The sequence below is a fragment of the Ambystoma mexicanum genome, chromosome 5p (genome assembly GCF_040938575.1).
Source record: "Ambystoma mexicanum isolate Mex_15411 chromosome 5p, UKY_AmexF1_1, whole genome shotgun sequence".
Lineage (NCBI taxonomy): Eukaryota > Metazoa > Chordata > Amphibia > Caudata > Ambystomatidae > Ambystoma > Ambystoma mexicanum.
This window is the reverse complement of record NC_090930.1, coordinates 1,121,507,083-1,121,527,067: the sequence shown is the minus strand read 5'-3', so window position 1 is coordinate 1,121,527,067 and position 19,985 is coordinate 1,121,507,083. Positions and strand designations below refer to the sequence as shown.

At 45.1% G+C, this 19,985-nt stretch overlaps 1 protein-coding gene across 1 annotated transcript in view; it reads left to right on the top strand.

The window, feature by feature from the left end:
- Positions 1-19,985, top strand: part of STMND1 (stathmin domain containing 1) — a 112,557-nt gene that overhangs the window by 48,327 nt on the left and 44,245 nt on the right. The window contains exon 2 of the mRNA XM_069613605.1: positions 1,660-1,840. Within this exon, the coding sequence (XP_069469706.1) occupies positions 1,660-1,840 (181 nt within the window). The remainder of the gene's footprint in view (positions 1-1,659; positions 1,841-19,985) is intronic.

Below are 19,985 nucleotides of genomic sequence, written 5' to 3'. Positions count from 1 at the left end.
CTTAAGATCAAAATAGTGTAGCTTGTGTCACAATGTTATCTCTGACTTTATTTCCAGTGTGCTGCAGCCAGAGTCCCGGTGGTTCAAAAGCACGGCAATCACCCAAGCAAAACCACTTGCCTGTGAGCTCACAGAGCACACTTCCGGCCTTGGTGAACTGCCTCGCTGTCACATGATCAACAGAAATTGGCTCTGCCAGCTCCCAAACAGCCGCAATTCGATGGGTGCATCAGTCACACTGACTGACACCCTTCTCCTGTCGTAATCCAGAATGACAAGCAGTCAGGTCTGGACCCTGTGCCTAAATATACTGAGTCATGCCCAAGATGAACTCGTCACAGAGTGCTCTGCCTGCTGGGGTTTGTAGTCCCGTTCTCTCGCATGTGAAATTCAAGTGGCACCTGGCTTCCAGGCATCCTAAACACATGCCTGTGGCCCGCACTAGATCAGGCCACACATTCATGCCCCCGATCGTGTCGATGCTGTTCCATGAAGACGGGCAGCAGTGCTGGACTTCACAGGGCTCTGCTGTTGCTCTCTTTCATCAGTAACGGGCCCCAAGTCTGTTCTGCACCCAAAAGGTGATCTCCGAATTCTGACCTCATGGGGGCTACCCAGAGAAGATCCACAGATAATCTTAGATTCTGTCTCCTAAGTGATGTCAGTTCTATTTACTAGAAATGTGGGTTATATGTGATTTTACCGAAGTAAAATTCAGAGTGGTAAGTTAACAGAGGTAAAAAAAAAATAGCAACATTTAAATTTTTATTTTGGGGGGTACCCAAACCACCTTTTTTTCCTACCCTTTTAACCCCATCCCCAGCTATTTAACCCCTTATCCCACTACCATATATATTTTTATTTAAAGTTTTCGGTATTTTTGTTCGGTATTTTTTACTTCAGTAAAACTTAGCACTCTGAATTTTTTTCGGTAAAATGACTGGATACCGAAATGTGTTTTGAGAAAATGTTTTCTATAGGATGCAAATTAGAAATAAAATGATTGATTTAGCAAGATTCAATTAATCTTAGAGCAACCATTGTTATCTTTGTCATTTTCCAGGTCTTATCAGAATTATGGCCACCATTTGTCAGTGACTAACAACAATTTCATTGCTAGTATTTTAGAGTAGTCTCAGTATTCTACACTGGGCCTCTGTGTTCTTCTCATGGTTCCTAAACGACAACAAGAGGGCCTTTTCACACACCTCATTGTGTGTGGCTAGTTCCCATAATGTATGGCAAGCAAATGTTCCACTTACAGTCTTACGTATACAAACAGATTCCCAGAATTCGGATTGAATGTCTAGTGTTTGAGTGTTTCTTCATTTGATTCCAAACAATCTAAGAGTGTGTGGGGAGATGTTGGAAGATCCTTTATAATATCACTGCATTTTGCCGAATGAGCAATTACAAAAAAGTGGACAAGGGGAGAAATTCGGTGAAAGATCACAACAGAGAAAGTGCAGAAGTGTGTTTGGACTTTGGGGATAGGAAGATAAAAAACGTGTTGTGCACAAAAAGCTATCTCAGAGCACTCATTCAAAAACACATGGAAAATGCATTTACAATCACCCATGAATGTACGTGTGCACACACACGTTTTCACATACATATACATTTTTAAAACCCAGTGCTTCTACTTCTCATTTTTTGTAGGATAAGGAAATCCATCCTGACAAGCAAGCCATCGCCACCCCTCGAGATGGATCAGCATTGTCCAAGGGGACCATGGACAGTGGCGTTGGGTTTGAAGATGAGCCTGTTCCAGGCAGCGTGCCAGGAATGGTGGTGGACAGAGTAGCATCTCCGCGCGACAGGCATGATGGACTCCAAACAGGTAAAAAACATGGACCACGTGTTCTTCTGCTCATGAAATAACAATGATCAGCTCCACCAACTCTCCCCTTCTGCCAATTTCATTCCACACTCGGACAAGGGCACAGCACATGGACTTTCTGGAGTTCATCCTTTATGGCATCCCAAACCATGTACGCCAAACTTTCCTCCACAAATCCTGGGAGCTGCTTCAGGCTTTCTAGAATCTTTGTCAATTCCTGCTCTTAGATTGAACATTCCATGTCTGTAGTCTTCGCACTGTCTGTAACCTGTTCACCATATGCCTTGTCCTCCCCAGCCAAACTCCTAAACAATATCTTCATTCAATTTCACATGTGCGCAGATGACACCCAGCTGTTTGGGTAAAAACTCTTACAACAACCACTCTCAAGCCCTTAACCACCCCTCTGAAATCTGCATTAATAGCAGAAAGCATCAAGCCAACCCAATCATGAAAGGACTATAACGGGTACATCCTTAATGAATCCATATTAACCGGGCGGCGGACCAACCCTGCCAGTAACTGTCCTCCATCCAAGATAAGGGCTCAAGTGAAGCAAGAGTCCCTTAACGGCAGTTGGCCAGGCTGCCAGCCCGGATGCTATAGCATAGACGGAAAAAAGCACACAAGTGCTGAGGCCTCTTTTACAGAAAAAACAGGGGGAAAAAGTAACCTGCAAGATTCCTTGAAGCCACTGGGTACTTCCATGGTCCGTTTACTATGTTGATGACCACAACATTGTGAACAAGGACAAGGGACGTTGGGAGATCAGTGGAGCTTTAGAGATTCCCCCCGTTATTCTTTTTTGCTTTTGTTTTTAGGTTTTAAGAATCATAGCGCCCGCATGTGGTCTTTGCAGGTGCCAAGGCTTGTGCTATCACCTGCACGAAAGGAGGCAAGGGGCAAAGGCCAAGCAGCATTCTGGCTGCTCGGAACATGGGCTTATACCTTTGAATACAGCCCGCATTCCAAGCATCCTGATTGGCCAGCGTCCCCAGCTAGGGCGCTAATGCATCAGCGAGCCAAGTACTATTTTTTGGCATTAAAGCCTTTCTCCCCCTTCTTCCTAGAGCACATATGCCCTATTCATTAAGCTAACTGTAAGGATGTAATAGTCAACAGCAGCCTATAATGTTCACGAAAATCTTCTTGGTGACTACAATCTGGACTCGGCACCACTTGCTCCCTGAACCACACCAATCCTTGCTGGACAAACCAGTCCTTGATTACTTAAACGAGGCTCTCAGCTCTGTCATTCTAGATCCTTCCAGAAGCCCCCGCGTGGGCCTACCCAAATACACCTTCTGCAGCTCCAGTCTCTGAACAACACTCTGTCAGATAAGTCATCAAAGCAAGAACATGGTACTGTCCGTCTGCAATAACTTCCCTGGGTTTGCATCATTCAAATGACTAGTGTCGCCCTGATCCACAGAGTGCTTTGTTTGATGCTCAGAAATATTGCTTGTCAACAGATCCCCATTCTAGACCACCAACTGTTTAGGCCCCTTCAGGGTTGGACATTTAGGGGAGCTGGGAGCTACGTAGCTCCTGTGTCTAGCCTAGGAGAGCCTGGTTAACTTGAAAGCAACAGCTAGCAGGAGCTACTTTTGGCTCCCCAGGCCAGTGGTTCCTTACACACTTGCAAACATGTCATTGGGCCTCACTATAAGGTTGGCGGGCGCGGTATGAATGGTGCCAGTAAGACACTGGCACCGTTCATACCGGGCTGCCGCATTACAAGTTCTGCTCGCGGGTTCCTGACAGCCCGCCAGGTATTACCTGATACCTGGCTGTGCGGCACCCGCAAGCATAACTCGTAATGCCATCAGCACCGTTAGTAACGGTGCCGGCACCTCCATGCTCCCCACCCCCATTCTGCCCTATGTGGCAGAATGGGGATCAGGAGCCCGGCATTACCGCCTCCTACGAATGGGTAATTACTGGCCCACTCATCTCGTAATGGGCCGGTTATTGCCCAATCGCGGGAGGCGGTGTCGGTAGCGAGCATGGCAGTAGCCATGCCTGCCATACAGGCACGGCTACTACCATGCTTGTAATAAGGCCCATTAACTTTCAGCATTTGAGAATGCTAATAAAGAAGAATCAGGACACCTCTAGTACATTTAATCATAATTAATCATTCATAATGGACAACAAGCAAAAGTGTGCATCTCATGTGGAAGCTAGATGACCGCTTCGCTGGGTACTCGCTCCTGGTTCCCCAGTCGCAGCTCCTGCCTACTTGGTGATGCCTGACACCCAGAGATGGTTTTAGCTCCTGCTCATAGCCTCTTAATTTCGAACCCTGCCCTTTTCTATTTTACTGGCGTGGGTGGCAGAGCTAAACCTCCTGAGCAACTCCTAGGCTATAGCGTCTACTGTATAACCGTATTTCCAGCAGTAAACTAACCGTTTGGTGGAGCCCTCCAGCTTTCTAAAAAGGGCGAGTGCCACACCGCTTTGCCTTTGCAGTGCTATCAAGATCAGGGAGCTTGTATACAAAATCAAGAAATATTCAACTTTATAGATGAGTTAGATTCAGGAATATTTTTAAGTGCCATCTGATATTATTTTATGTCATGCTGTAATACTTATAACACAACACGTTAGCGCCAGGGTGCCAAAAAAACTAACTAAACTGCCATCTTGTAAATGCTTTGATTTCCTGCTGCACAGAAGTATTTTCCATTCAGTCATACCAGACAGAAATTGTCAAAGCCAACAGTTTTGGCGTTTGTGTAGGCATGGGATAGACATTATCTAGGCACTGCCATAATGGCGCTACCTGGCCATAGCATGGCAACAGCTGGCAAATGGTGTTAGCAATGCTTTTCCTATAAATCGAATGGCTGAAGGCATACCTGGTTAGGCCATTTTTATTACACCAGGGGCTGGATTACAGCTGCAATTAATCCATTACCTTTCATAAAACTGCTTAGAAGATTACATTGGTAACCCCTTAAAAGCACAGAGTTAGCTCAAATTGAATACAGAATGGTGGGTTTGGGTAGGGTGGTCCGGGTAGTGGGTGACGTAGAGACTAGCATGGTCATGGGTGATCAATGAAAGGGGAAACTACATACAGCAATCACAGGATGTGTGTCCCTCCTCACATCCCATCTCTCTCTTCTCTTCAGTTGGCATATAAATAGTTTCAGCTTAAAAGCAGCAGCACTACTTATTGGCCAAAACTAAAAACCACTGCTCAGGCATAGCCTTATCTTGAGTGGTGTGATTTTGCCATCATCATTTCTGTGACCATGGGGCGTCTCACAGTCCTGGCTGCCAGCAGCACGAGTAGTGGTCTCCTTGAAAGGAGCACACTGTCTGCAAATGACCTGTGCCAGCAGCAGGGTTCGGCACCACTTTCACTGTAGCTCAAATGTCCACCCATCTGCATCCAGGGCCAAGCGCATAACGATAGCAGCTTGGATGTCCTGCCCAGGATATTAGAAGAGAATGGCATCCAGCCAGGATTGTCTGGCTCTGTGCATCATGATTTATACAAAGCAACTTCACAGCAGGGCCCTTTCAATGCCTACGATGCGAGACAGTTCCAAAATACCAAGAAGCAATGGCAAATTGTCAAATGATCACTGACCATGTCCAAACTGGTTGCATCATGAAAAGATTAACAAAGCAGCCTTTTAAAAAGCCTCTTATGCAAAGGTGTGTACGCAATACATGGCAACTGTCTCATCCTGCATTTAATTATTGTTGCACTAGAGACGTAAGCCATTAACTTGTTCTATCCAATTCTTACAACTAGTGTGAAGCCAGAATTAGTCTGCCATATATGGTCATGGTTTGTCATGTTTGTCAGTCGTTTTTCAAAGAAACGAGCTGGGGTAGATCTCTGTCTTCGGCTGGGGCCTCCCTCTGGAACAGCTTCCCTGCCACTCTAAAACTTGAGGAGAACTATCTCCGGTTCCGGAAGCACCTCAAGACCTTCCTCTTTGCCCTTTGCCCCCCCTCTCCCCTGCTGATCTGTTCTCCTGGCACCATGCACCTGGCTACCCTCTGTCCTCTGAGCCCAGGTTCCTGCTCACCCTGCTACCCTCACGCACTGCCTCCGGGCCACCCCTTGCACTGGGGTCTGTATCTGTACCCATACAAACCCCCCCCTTTTTTTCTCTTCCTGCACTTATCAAACCTACCCTGTCTGCTGCCTTAAACTCAGCACTTGCCACTTGCTGGCTGCACTACCACTTTTGTTGGTTTTATTATTTATTTATTATTATTGATCCTGTTGTGTCTATTGGGAGGCTGGAGGAGGGGAGAGAAAACTGAGTAGATGGTGTGACTGGCAGCACAGGAACAAGAAAGACTGGAAAAAAGAAGAAAGACTAAGCAAGAACTCCACTCGTTTTCTGTGCCTAGTTATCATTATGGCCTTGTAGGAACCTGACCTCTGGCCCTGGAACCCAAAGTATACTAAGACGCCACACGTTTCAGCCAGGTGCCTTCCCAAAAAATGCTGCACCAGTCACAAAAGCCAGAGGAGGAGGAGGAGGGATGGTTGCACCCCTGGGCGCTTCCGCCAAAACCTGTGTTCCCCCATTGGGCTGGTGCTTATCAAGAAGAGAACGCCTACTTTTTTTTTTTTAAAGTGTGCAAGTGTGCAGGTGTGTGTATCTCTGCAAGATTAGGTACATTATACTGGTACCCGAGTTTTCCATGGAACCAAGCTCAGTTCCAACAGTGAGTACTCTATATGTTCTAAATCTTCAGCCTAAGGCTGAATGCGTTTATGTTGCCTTGTCCAGAGAGAACACTAAATCAGCAGATATCTGCATGCAAACATACTTAAAAATAAATGTGATTGTATGCATGCGTGTTTGAATATAAGGCAGAGCGTGTCTGTAATGGTGTGCACTGAGAGTTTGAATCAGTGTGTGTATGGGTTAGCGAATCTGAGTCTGTGCAAGGGGTGTGTGTGTGTGCACGCGCGCGCCTTGCAGTGCTTCTGCCTGTGCTGTGACTGCGGTGTGTGCATGAGTTTTGCTAGTGGGGGAGATTGAGCCATATCCTGAAAGTTATTTACAGTTAATGTCGGCATATAGTGTGTGCGTGTGAAGCTTCATGAATCGGATGTACAATGGAAATGGCTTGTACTGTGGGTGCAACATCTAAGTGATTTACAGTATGACTGCTGTCCTTTTGTGAGTGCAGCATTATGAAAGTGATATACAGTTGTAACAATGTCATAAATTGACACAGCGTCATGAAAATGATTTACACTGGCAATTGGGTCACATATTGTGAGGCCAATGGTTGCAGCACTCCTTAGACCATAGATTTAGTTTCACTGGCATGAGAAGAGTGATTATCAATAGGCCCTGGGTATCACTTTCTTATGGTGGCTCTCCTGACTCGAGGTTGGCGGAACATTTGACAGGCAAGTGGAAATATGCACAATTGCTCTGGAATGGAATACTATGAGTATCACTTCCTTTGTCCACCAAGGAACACATGGGTAAACAGTGGCGAGGAGTTCTCGAACGCCCTAAATTGCAGCCATTCAGAATGACCTAAATGTTCTAGTGGTCATCCAAATGGTGGGAAAACAGGGTGTTTGTGAACAATCGGAGCATGAAGATTATTCTATTGCCCTGATTGGCCGGAACACTGGGCGGATTCTTTAGCACATTCGACCCTCTGGGTAGACGCCAATGCCAGTTCTGAACCCCCCGGGCAATTTCTGTATTGTGACCCGGCCACGCAGATTGAATTCTTTTGCCCACGCATACTCCTGACCGAAGACTGTAAATCCTGGAAAGCCTACATTTAATAATGCAATTAAAGGTGGAAAAAGAAAGAGGTTTGTGCACATGACTCCGTGCAAGAAAGCAGAAGCGAGAGTGCTCACCACTAGGAGAGGGATTCTGAAAGAAAGAGGGGCTCATCTGATGAATAACTTACCACAAAAAAAATAACAGATAAAAAGACATCACAGATGACCTGAGAGAGAGACTTTTACCCTTCCTCTCACAAGTTAACTTGGTGCCAGGGATGGACATCTCAGGAAAACTACTAATGTGCCTCCACAAGGCCACCAACTAAGGAGGGCCCTGAAGCCAAAATGCTCCGTCAGGCGAGCACTGAAAAGCACATCATTTATTTAATTGTTTTTTATAACGCGCCTAATACCATCCCTGAGTTTGGTTTCTAAGTGCGGATCCGGGATTCGATCCTCTGTTGCTCTGTGTGGTCTTGCTTCCAAGACCAGCATGTTGCCCCTGTGCTATCCTCCGTTCAATACCCAAATGACCTGTGCCCAGGGGTGTTGCTAGCTCTGGAAAAGATGCGGGGCTATGCTAATTCTGGGACTGTCAGGACTGGAGGCTAGCTAGCCTTTTTGGTTGTAACCCCTGAGCTTCTATCCGGGGCTACAACCAAAAGACCTGGGGCTATAGCCCCCTCAGCCCCACCCTAGCAACGCCTCTGCCTGTGCCCATAGCAGACAGAGCCATACTGTGAGTATGACGTGTACATTCCAGTATTCTAAAAGCATAGGGGAAGCAGGCATTGCCAAAGCCAATAGTTTTGACTGTTGTGTCAAGAAAACGAGTTCATGCACACAGACACATTTACACGTGTGGGGGATATGTCGAGAGGGAAGCAGACAGAGAGTGGTGAGAGTATGCGTGAGGGCTAGATACATGAATATAAGGACTAATGAATAAATGAAAACGAGGAAGGGTGTGTGCATAAACATGATGATAGGTGTGTGGGAAAGAGTATAGCTCTGGGGAGATGAATGAAAGATGTTGATGGATACATTAATTAAAGTGTATTGGCATAGGACATTATTAAGCTGCATGGATGGTTAAATGCATAATTGTGATATGGATGCATAGATTATTTAAAACACACGTAGAGATGAATAAATGAGTGTGAGGATGAGCAAATTAACGAGGATGTGAGAAATGGTAAATGGGTGAGTGTGAGGACAGCAGTGTGAAGGCAGGCAGGACGTTCAAGCGTGCCCTGTGCAGCATGCAAGGGTAGGAGATTGCTGGTGCATACTCTAACCCAATGAAAGCCATGGACATGGAACAATGCTTGCAGGTCTTTCAGCATCAGGCCGCCAGCCCTATTCTAGATGGGACTATGTGTCGGGAGTGACAGGTACGCTTCAGCTACTGATTCTTTCCAGAAGCCCTGTCACAGAATGTATGGCGTTAGCACTGTTGCATCCCATCCACACTGCTTTTGGGGCCAAGCGGAAGGATGACTCCTGAGGGGGCACCAGCCCTAAGGGGCACCAGCATGATATGATGTTATGGTAATTTATTTATATCGTGCTCGTACACAAGTGTTTCAGAGCGCGACAAGGCAAGGGAGGGGAACAGGGGAGAACAAAAAGAACGATCTTACTAGGCCCAGTGCCATTGAGAACACGCAAGGTCAATGATACAAGGTCCAGCGGCTGTCAGGGAACATCTCCAGTGGAGGGAAATTAATATTTCTCCGAAAATAACACAGGGCACCGGGCATAGCAAGGGAATCCAAAGTAATGTTTGGGGCTTGAAGATTCCTCACAAGAATTTGCTTTAAATAGTGGGGTGAAAAGGTCCATTTTACAACACAATTTTTGAGCAAATGAGATACAAATCCATACAATGTATAATTGGTTCAGTAAGATATCACAAACAAACCCAACAGACACCAGGGCACACACAGGACACAGGAGCATTTTACAACTTGGTCATGATGCCTCTGCCCACAATATATGCCAGTGTTACCACTGTAGAACAATTCCATGATGTTGCACCCACAAAATATATTGGCATTCCCAATATAAAATGATCATAATGCTGCACCTACAATATATCCCAGCATTCGCACTGCAAAACTTTCATGATGCTCTGCCCACGATATATGCCATCATTCCCACTGTAAATCACTTTTAACAGGATCTGGTGTCCACAATGTATGCACCATTGCTACTATGACACATTTATGATGCTGTAGCTGTGCCCACAATATATACGAAAATTGTAAAATGTGCAGAGAATTGCTTTAAAGTATGTCTACTGTACAGAAGTGATGAGCATGTGCTTCTGTTCAATAAAATACAAAATGTTGTCTTGATGATATTGGAAGGGCGTCACGTACTATTCATTAAAGGGACAGAATGTACCCTTTTTCGCATTGAAAACATTTTTACAGTAGTGGTATGAACAACTACTATACATTATACATAAATAAGAGCTTTTGTAATTGGATATGAACTATAATTTCAAACAAAATAAAGCAAGTGGTATTTCTGGAATGACTCCAACTGTATCCTAAAATTATCCCACCCTTGTACCTCTGTGTTAGTGGTATTTCAGTAACTAGGAAGATGTTTTCAAATACCTCAGACAGGGGTGCTCATATCCACCAGTACTTCAGCTGACGGTTATCAGGCGTTATTGAAACCTTTATTAAGGTGGGGCCTGGGCGAGTGACCACAAGAGTTTTTTTTTAAAAAGAATGAAAGCACAATATTTGAAAAAAATTGTGCAAAAAGTCACACAATTTACAATGGGTGAAGAGTGAATGAAAAGGCGTCATTTTTATTTTAGGAAAAATGTAACTCCATTTTATTATTAACGCAATCACATGGGAATGACATGTGCAGAGTTCCCAAGATGTCTCAAATCAGTTGCAGTTAGCCAATTAATGTCTGCTTCTCCATTTTCATCCTTCAACAATTATAAATAAAGCAATACATGTCATAGAATGCAAAGCAAAACAGGACTAAATGAGCCAATTCACTGGCCATGGAACAATGCGAGTCTGTGAACATTCACCAAACTTTCTCAAAGTAAGCATTAAGACTCAAAGTGTTTGCATGGTTACAACACCTTATTTTTATTTTGTGAAAAAGAGCACATTCCTGCTTCATCTATATTTTTTTTATGAATTAATTCCCCCTCCACGCACACCACTGGGGATTCTTCTCTACTCTGGTGTCTGCCCCAGATGAAATGTCCGCACCCATTGCTAAAAGGGCTCTGTCATGAGGTAATTGATCACGTGATGCTGCGGGGCATCCGACTCTGTTTAATTGCCAATCTGCATACGCCACCCTTTTCTACTGAGCATCGCCCAGCTCTACACCTGCATTACCCACCTTCACCCTTCTCCCACCTCCACAGCAAAAGTAACTAGAGGTGTTTTCTCTACAAATGGATGCTAAATGAAAGGAAGCCCAAAGTCAATTACCCCTCTCCACCCACTCCCCAAAATAAAACGTGCACATACTCCACAGGGGTTTCTGTTGCTCAGAGTTGCTGACATAGGTCTTTATGACAAGCTGGTTTACCTAGCATACATGTGCAAATTGTTCAAGTATGGGTCTTCTAGGGGCGGGGCAGAAGTAGTGTTATGAATAGAAGGACAGTAGTAGTCATCCAATTTGGGTGTGCGTGACACTGGCATGTGAAGGCCAGGCAAAAGCCTCATTGGACGAATACTCTATAGAAAGGAAACAGCAATGTGAAGTACTTTGTATAGTTGCTCGAATTCGAAAATCTACACTATACAGTAGTAATATGTTGACCAATTTAGATTTTTCAACTTTCATCCAAATTTTAAGGAATAACTGGGGAAAATGCACCAGGCCTCCTTAATTAAATTAAGTCACTGAGGCCTACGTCTTTCATCAAGATGAGTTCCAAGAGACTTGACTGGTAGAGAAGTCCTTGTGGTCTGGATATTTTTCATACTGAGCAACAGGGCCAAAGAAAATCACCCAATGATAATGTGATCTGTTACCTGACTCCATGCATTTGTAAAAGGATCATACTTTGCTTGCTAAATTTGCCATTTATCTGCAAGATTTTAAATCAGTGAACTGCAATGTTCCACAAAGGAAACAACATTGCAACACAATGTGTGCATGGAGCCTAACATCTTCTTGATTGTTCTTTCAGACTTTGATTTGGCGAGGAAGATCAGCAAAAATGCAGACTATGCTATGTGAAGTTTGCCCTCAGATAGGCCACAGAACTAACATATGTTGCGCTAGTTTTGCCGCATGTTTAATAAAGAATATAGCATTATTATTACACAAAGGACAAGGACACAAATTAGGCAAATAGATATTTTCCCAGTTCAGCCAAATGTCCCTGTACAAGAAAATGTGAATTACAATGGGGAGAGACCAGTAAGAGACGTTTGTAGGACCTTTTTGAATTAAGAAGACTACTTACCATTCCGTCCTGTTTTGAGTTGCCCACCAATGTACATAATCCTGCATGAACCTTAAGTTGCTTCCTTTGTGCACTCCAATACGCTTTGTGATGAATGGTGTCAGTAGTGGGATCACAGTGACACGACTGGGGTCCCACCATCCATCTGCAGAAGCAACTGTCAATCTAGTTAACATACATACCACAGAGGGTGCTGCTGCCCTTTGAAGCCAACCCAGGAGTGGCTGGTTGTGACCACTTCAGCACAGAAAATGTGGCCATTCCTCCCAAGGATTGAGTGTTAGTTCTTACACAGTTGAGGTTTTAGTTTCCTGAAGTAGCCCTAAACTACAGCATTGAGATAGGATCAGGGGTGGTGGACTTTGATTATCAGGGTCAGTAGAATGTTTCTCACTTTAATCAGTGACCAGACATGTGTAGTGGAGTAAGGGTACCCGGTTGTGAACGTAATCTGTGAGTGGTACCTCTCCTGTTTGTTGGAGGAAGTTACAGGCCTTAACCCCAAAGAGAGAGAGAATAAAGGGTTTGGGTCCACCACCTCTTCCCTAAGAAAGCAAGATAGGTACAATCAGTCCTGGCGATTACGAGGTGAGTATCGGTCCCATGGAAATACCAATAGGAATGGTGAACAACTAGTCTTCACCTCAGATTTGCAGTGGCCCAAAGAAATGTTCAGTCGCTGTGGGCCACCTTTGAAGAGGTGACTTCAAAGGAAGAAAGACTCCAGAATACGCATCCATACTTTACAGCACAAAAAGGAGTATTATATAGGGTAATAGATTGCCCCACTTGGAATGGACAACGGCATTTCCAACAGCTGGTCCTGACACCACTTAAATAAACAGCATTAGACCTTGCCCATCCTTATGTAACCACTACTCACCAGGGAAGGGATAAGAAACAAGATGATGGGCCTCATTACACGGACAGCGGTGGACCAAGGTGCTATTAGCACCTTGGTCCATGCCGGTAAAATTCCGGCACTGCCTTGGTGGAAAGGGGAATTACCGCCCTATTCCAAGGTTGGTGGGGCGGTAATTCCCCCTTCCCCCATTGCCCTTCCCCATTCCCATTTTTGCCCCATAGGGCATAATGGGAATGGGGAAGGTGCTAATTACGGCACTGCAAATTGCGGTACCGTAATTAGCTCCCTGGTCCCTTTGCGTGTTGGTTTTTAACGCCTGCAAAAAGCAGGCGTTAAATTATCCAACCCGCAAAGGGACCTCGTAGTAGGGCGGTAAGGGTTTACCGGTACCGGTAAAATACCAGTACCGGTCAGCCCTTACCGCCTACCGTGTAATGAGGCCCGATGTCTTAAATTGATTATTTTGTCCTGGAATATCCAAGGAGATTACATTTTGCTGTGAGGCCTTACAATTTGTCAGAATAACTCTTGCAGTGATGTAGGCAAGCACTCCTATATCCCCTTCCAGAGTAGCAATAGGCCTCACAAAGTCCTAAAACCCCTAGAAAATGGGATTACGTTCTTATTATTGCTCATAGATTATGCCACTAGATATCAGTAACAACACTACTCAACACATTCTGAAACATCATATTTCTTCAACTGGGGTTTCCTAGAGAAATCTTAACTGACCAGGGAACCCTATTTATCTCAAAGTATTTGATAGACCTAAACAATCTCCTACACATAGATACCTTACATACCTCAGTCTATCATCCCCAACAAATTACTTAGTGGAAAGATTTCACCAAAACCTCAAGATCTTCTGTGTGAGGTAATTGAAGATAACCAAAACTGGGATGAGTTGGTGTCTTGGGTTCACTATAAAGTTGTCAAGATGGGCATCGAATCATGTTCATCTTACTAACATTAGAGAACAAACATCTATCTAAGAGGCATAGTCCTACAAAATTATAGACGTTGTGGGGATACTCAACTCTCGGGTCCAGATGTCGGATTGACACAAGCCAATTCAAGTAGGTCACATAAACTGGTTGATGGTGTTATAGGAGCCTGCCTAAGATTACTCGGAGCCAGCCAGAGAGATATGTTTTACTACTGATCTTCATGATCATCTGATGAAAATGATACTGAAAAATCAGGAATCCACCCAAGAAACACACCTATGGGATTTCCTACACAGCTTTCAAGATATCATCATCAGCAGATCTGGTATAGCTAAAGGCTTCATACAACTATCATGACACCTCCAGGCAAGGACTTGTTGCTTTAGCCCTAATAGCTGCTGGAAGCCTGGTGTCAAGCAGGGCAGGAGGAAGTTAAGAAGATGTTAGACTTGGGCAAAATCAAACCACCCTCACAGAGCCAGTGGTCCCCAACGTCCTTGTAGGAAAACGAGACAGGAGCTGGAGGTTCTGTATGGATGTCACAAAAGTAAATGAGATCTTGAAATGTTATACTTACCTAATGGCCTGCATCGATGAATGATTGAGCACATTGGACCAACCCAATACATATTGACATTGGATCTCACAAAAGGTTACTGGACGATTCCCTTGCCACCTGAATTTCCAGAGAAGAAAGCCTTTTCTATACCCATGGGCCTATACCAGTTTAGTGTACTACTGTTTGAGTTCCCGATGCTTTAGCAACTTCCCAACAAGTCTGGGACTTGTTTCCGCAGTCCCACACTGAGTTTGCTGAAGTCAACTTAGATAACATTATCATATGTAGAAAGTCTTGGAATTTACATATGCATCACCTTTACCAAGTGGGACAAAGAGTCTCAGGCCTGCAAGGCAATCTTAGCATGTGCCATCTGTCCATGTCTGTAGTGAGGTATCTTGGCTTTAAGGTTTTGAAAGGAACCAGTCAACTCTGGGAGGATTAGGTGGAAGTGGTTCAACACATTCCAACACCAAAAACCAGGATAGATATCTCAGCCTTTCTGGGATACTTGGGGTATTTTAGAAGATTAAATTCATGACGAATGATTCTACTATTGAAAGCCCTTTGATTGATTAAATAAAAAGAAACAAGGCACAGCAACTCCAGTGGGGTTCTGAAGCAGAAGAAGCTTTTAGGAGACTAACGCAGTCCCTTGGCCATCCTCATTCTTCATTATGCCAGACCTTAACAAAACCTGTAGTCTACAAAATGATGCTTCTTATGTATGCGTAGGCACAGTCTTCTCCCAAGACCATAATGGGGTGAAAAAGCCTGTTCTTTTCATCATCTTCAAGCAATACCCTCAATAGCTCAATTATGTGACCATAGACCTATAATGTCTTGTCATAAAATGGGCCACGGAATTCCTAAAATACTACCAAAGTGGAAGACAGTTTGTGCTAGCATTAGGCCCTCTAGTTTGGCTGACCTGAAACAAAGAAACGCATTCATGGGTCATGAGTTGGTTTTTGACCCTCCAGCCCTACACCTTTACTGTAGTCAACTGCAGGCAGACTTAGACTACTTTAGTCGCTACCCAGTAAGCACAATGGGAGGCAAAAAAAGGAAAGTAGGCGACAATATCCACTCTTTTCCCGTTAAGATGTATGAGGGAGTGACTTGAGGGGCGAGCCCACCAACTGCTCCTTGATGTAGGCCCAGGGACATAGGGGGACTTCCATAGTCTCCCCCATAACACTGGGGGCCTTTGGCATGGGACCATTTCATGGCTCATGCTGTCTCTACTGGCCCTCTACGAAAGCAAACTCAAAATCCTGTACTGAAATTTGCAGGCTCTGCCAGCCCAAACCTGCAGTGTTGGGACCATGTGGATGTCCCTTCGAAGCTTAACAATGTGTAATCCCTCAAAGACATGCTCAGCACCACCATGGTGCAAGAACTCCACACCATGGTGCATTCTCTCCCCTGCTGACTCTGCTCACAGAACTTGGCATGTGCATCTCAGTGCACAACTTTGGTTCTGCCTGTTCCAAGATGGCAGAACAGCCTTTTAGAACTCAGTCCACAGTGGAGGAGACGATGCTAAAATCAAACTAGATGCATCTGAGTGTGTGAAGCCCAGGCACCCCGAACAATCCCTGAAAAGAGAAGATTACTACTAGCCCAGTCCAGAGAGGGGAAGAAGGAACCACTATTAAAACCCCTTCATGGAAGAGTGTGGTGTGGGAGTCTTATTAGCAGAACAGCATGTGGAGGAGTTGAGCCGTTTGAGGGGCAGGGGCCTTTAGGGTTGCAGGAGAAGTTGGATATGCAGGAAGGGTTGAAGGTACAGTAAGGGTTGGAGGTGAAGGAAAGGTTGGAGGTGCGGAAAAGGTGTGAGGTGCTGGAGGGGGAGGAGATGCATGTGGTGCTGGAGATGAAGGAGATGCAGGTGGTGCAGCAAGTGCTAGAGGTGCAGAAGGAGCAGGAGATGAAGGAGGTGCTCGAGGATAATAGACAAAAATAGCGGGCAGAGGGGTTAAAGAGTCAAGAGGAGGAAAGGGAGCAGAATCGGTTGGAAGTGGCAAAGAATGAGGAACATAGAAACCAACCAGAAGAGAGGAAGGTAGAAAAGAGGAAAGGGGAAGGTGAGGCAGTTGCATGGGAGACTAAGAAATAGGAAGTGAGCCAGCCGGACAGGGGGACCAAGTCCTTTGGAGACTTGGGAGAATGGCAGGCAGACAGTAAGACAATACAAACCTATTTGTTGTCTGCAAGAAGTGGGGATAGAAAGTAGCATGTGGTAAACGTCAAGGCGGCTAGACGATAGCCAGCTCAAGGGCTAGAGCAGAGGTGCACAACTGGTTTCCCTGGAGGGCACTTTATACAATACAAGACCCATGCAGTGGCCCACACTACCCATGGGAATAAGCGTGTGGTAGAGGCATCAGTGCACATATTTGAGTTTTTAAAAAACATGAGTTTTAGGGTGTATTTGTAATGTATTACTGTTTTTACTATACCGTGTAATGCATAACCTTTTAATGGCATTAACATTGACTGGCTGACTGACATTAGGCCGGGCAACACTTCAACATTAAACCCTTGTGACTTGAGGGCCATAAATAATTTCCTCATTTGGCCCTCGGGTCACCGGTTGTGCACCACTGGGATAGAGAAATAAAATAGTGCCAGACCCATAGGCATGAGTGTGCATCAACTCAATAAGGAGGGAGAGCGAGATGCACTTGGGAGATCATAGGTTCAAACCCCTAAGGCAAGGAGGTAAACAATACCCCAGTCAGGTTCCTAGATAACCTCAGGGCCTACCTCACCTCTGGGAAACACTGTGGAACTGTTCCAGAATAGCCTTAATCTACATCCAGAGTACTTGAGACATCTTAGTGATGCTATTCTCACAGTGGCCACCCAACCACCAGAAAACAAGGGGTGGGGGGGTCCTGGGAGTCCCTCTGCTGGACATTAGTCCAGGTTAGGAGAGCCTTACCCAGATTCTTTAGCTCACTATCTTTCACAGAGGAAAACATATCTGGACACACCTCGTTTTTGCTTAATTAAAGTAACTTTGGGTCTCACCCTAAATTACTAGGGTAATACAGACATGGACCCCTTGCTCACTGCTTCCAGAGAGGCACCGCTCCACCCTACTGATGAGGTCCAACCAGACTGAAACACATGTCTGGGGTTGCTGTCGGTACTCTAGTTCAGAGGAGAATTGCCTAGCATGTCAGTGCTAGACTGGCCCAGGGCAGGACAAAGTTTGGATTTTTCTCCTCTGTGAAAGAGATAGTGAGCTAAAGAATCTGGTAGGACTCTCAAAACCGGGACTAACGCCTGGCAGAGGGACTCCCATGACACCCCTTGTTTTTTGCACCCAACCACCAAGACTTCATTCAAAGAAAAATCTCCGTACAAGAGTCTGAGTGACACCGGGGGGAGAGGCCTAAAATAAACTTTTAGGAAGCCTTTCTTGAGCTGCTGACGTTGCACTTTCTTCCCAAAAAGCTTGTGAAACGAATCCTTGAGTTGCCGCCTTTGTAGAGTCCACTTGGCTTCATGATATTTGCTACATTTCTTCTCAGTAACAATCTATGGTTATCTATCTGAACCCAAGAAGGCCTTCAGTTAAAAAAGATCAGACGCCACAGTTAGGTTTACCTAGTGATAACAGCCTTTTCTTACTTCAGGGACAAGGCATATTGTAAACAGATAATCAAGGGAATTAAAAAGGACCTATTGGACCTGCCCATTGACAGAAAAAGAACACTTGTGTTGTGATATTTATCATGATACCCTCTAGTGGCCAGTGTAATTCACACACCCTAGGAAGGCATGCTACACGTGATAAAGCTATTGCAGCAATAAGAGGCAGTAGGTCAAATAGAAGGGTTTCTGATAGAAGGGCTACTCACTCACATCAAAGAGCTGTGGTCATCCAGGGCCAGATGGGCAATGCCAATGTAATCCTCCTCTGGAAGGGACTTGTATGTATTGATGAACAGGCGTTGTTCTAAATAATTCCCCATCCTCGGCTATGCCAGCCCTTGCCTACGTGTCAAGTTAGCATCATTCCTCAACCCAGGGTTTGCCAGCATATGTTCATCTAGAAACCAGTAGGGATGCCTAGGCTTAAGGTAGCAAGTATGGTCAAGAGCTGGAAAACCTTTTCCACTCGTTTGTATTTCCTGGGTAGATCATGTCTCCCACAAAGGTTGCCAGTCATAGGGTTGCGGTTGTTTACTTAACTGCAGTAACGACTCAGTCAGTGATCCAAGAAAGAAGACTTGGAAAGATGATGTAATGTAAACATGGTGTAAGTGACTAGGCGGTGGGACCAAAGTGGGCAAAGGAGTAGTTGGTGAACAAAAGCCTGCTAAATGTATCATTGACAAAACGACTGTGCCTAAGTATGGATAAGTAATGTTGAATAACGAAAGTGATCAAGAATTGGGAGAAATAAATTTCAGATCAAATAGTCGGAATTAATCTTTAATCTTAATGTTTTGTGATGCTGTTTAATGTCGAACATGTAGTAAGACATCTTTACGTGTGCATATATGTCTGAATGGGACAGATGAAAGCATTCTCGTGCCTGATTAAAGATTAGGGCAGACACATGCCTGGGAAGGTCTATACTGGGAACGGGCTAGGGCAGCTGCAAGGCGACTAATGCGCATTCATAGGGCTTCAGGTGGGAATTAAACCTACAGTGATCTCCCATGATAGTGCGTAGTGGGTGCCTTCATTAAGTCCTCACAAGCTTGATGATGTGAAAAAGCAAGGCATGTGGGCGGGTTCATGGCACCGTGGAACCAGCATTGGGCCTTATGAAGGAAATGTCAGAGGAACCCCTTGCCAAGTGGTTAAGTTCCCAACCGTGGAAGCAGGAGACCAAAGTTTGAATGCCGGGGCTAACCACCTCAGTGGGTTGGGTGTCACTGAACAACCCTCTTTGGCACCATGGACTTAACCTCCAATAGCTTTCAAAGCCATGATCAACTCGACGCGGCGGACTGAAGACCGCCATTAAGTGACACATACAGCATTCTGCATTTACATGTACTCACTGGCTCCACTCCGTTCACTAATTTACGAGAACAGCTCTCAGTTCTCCTGCATCTAATAAATACAAACGGATATTCACACACTTGCTCCCAAAACCTGTCCATCAGGGTCAAAAGGACCGCGTGTAAGGCGGACAGAGTTGTCTCTTTACCTGTAGCTATGCAGGAGAGTGGAATGCTGGTTCATCCTGTCTCAGGAAGAAGCCCTCCACTTAGTTTCTGTTGACCTGTCTGGGTAACGTTAAGCAACAAACTTGTAAGGGCAAAGCTGCAATACGATGCATAGCCATGCCTGACTGACAAATGGCCGCAGCCAGCATGAGAAGTCTGAGTGCAGTGGTCTGTTTGCCAAGTCCAGAAGGCAGTACTTTGGAGGCTGGAGACGCCAGTGAGACATTGATGTATGTGTTGCCTGGGCATCTGGAAAGATAATAGATGGAGACACCCCGGGTTGGCAGGAGGTGAAATGTGGCAGAAAGCCAGTGCTTAATTTGCTGGGGTGTTTGCCAGGGCTCAGCCCTGGCACTTATTTCTGAGCCCTG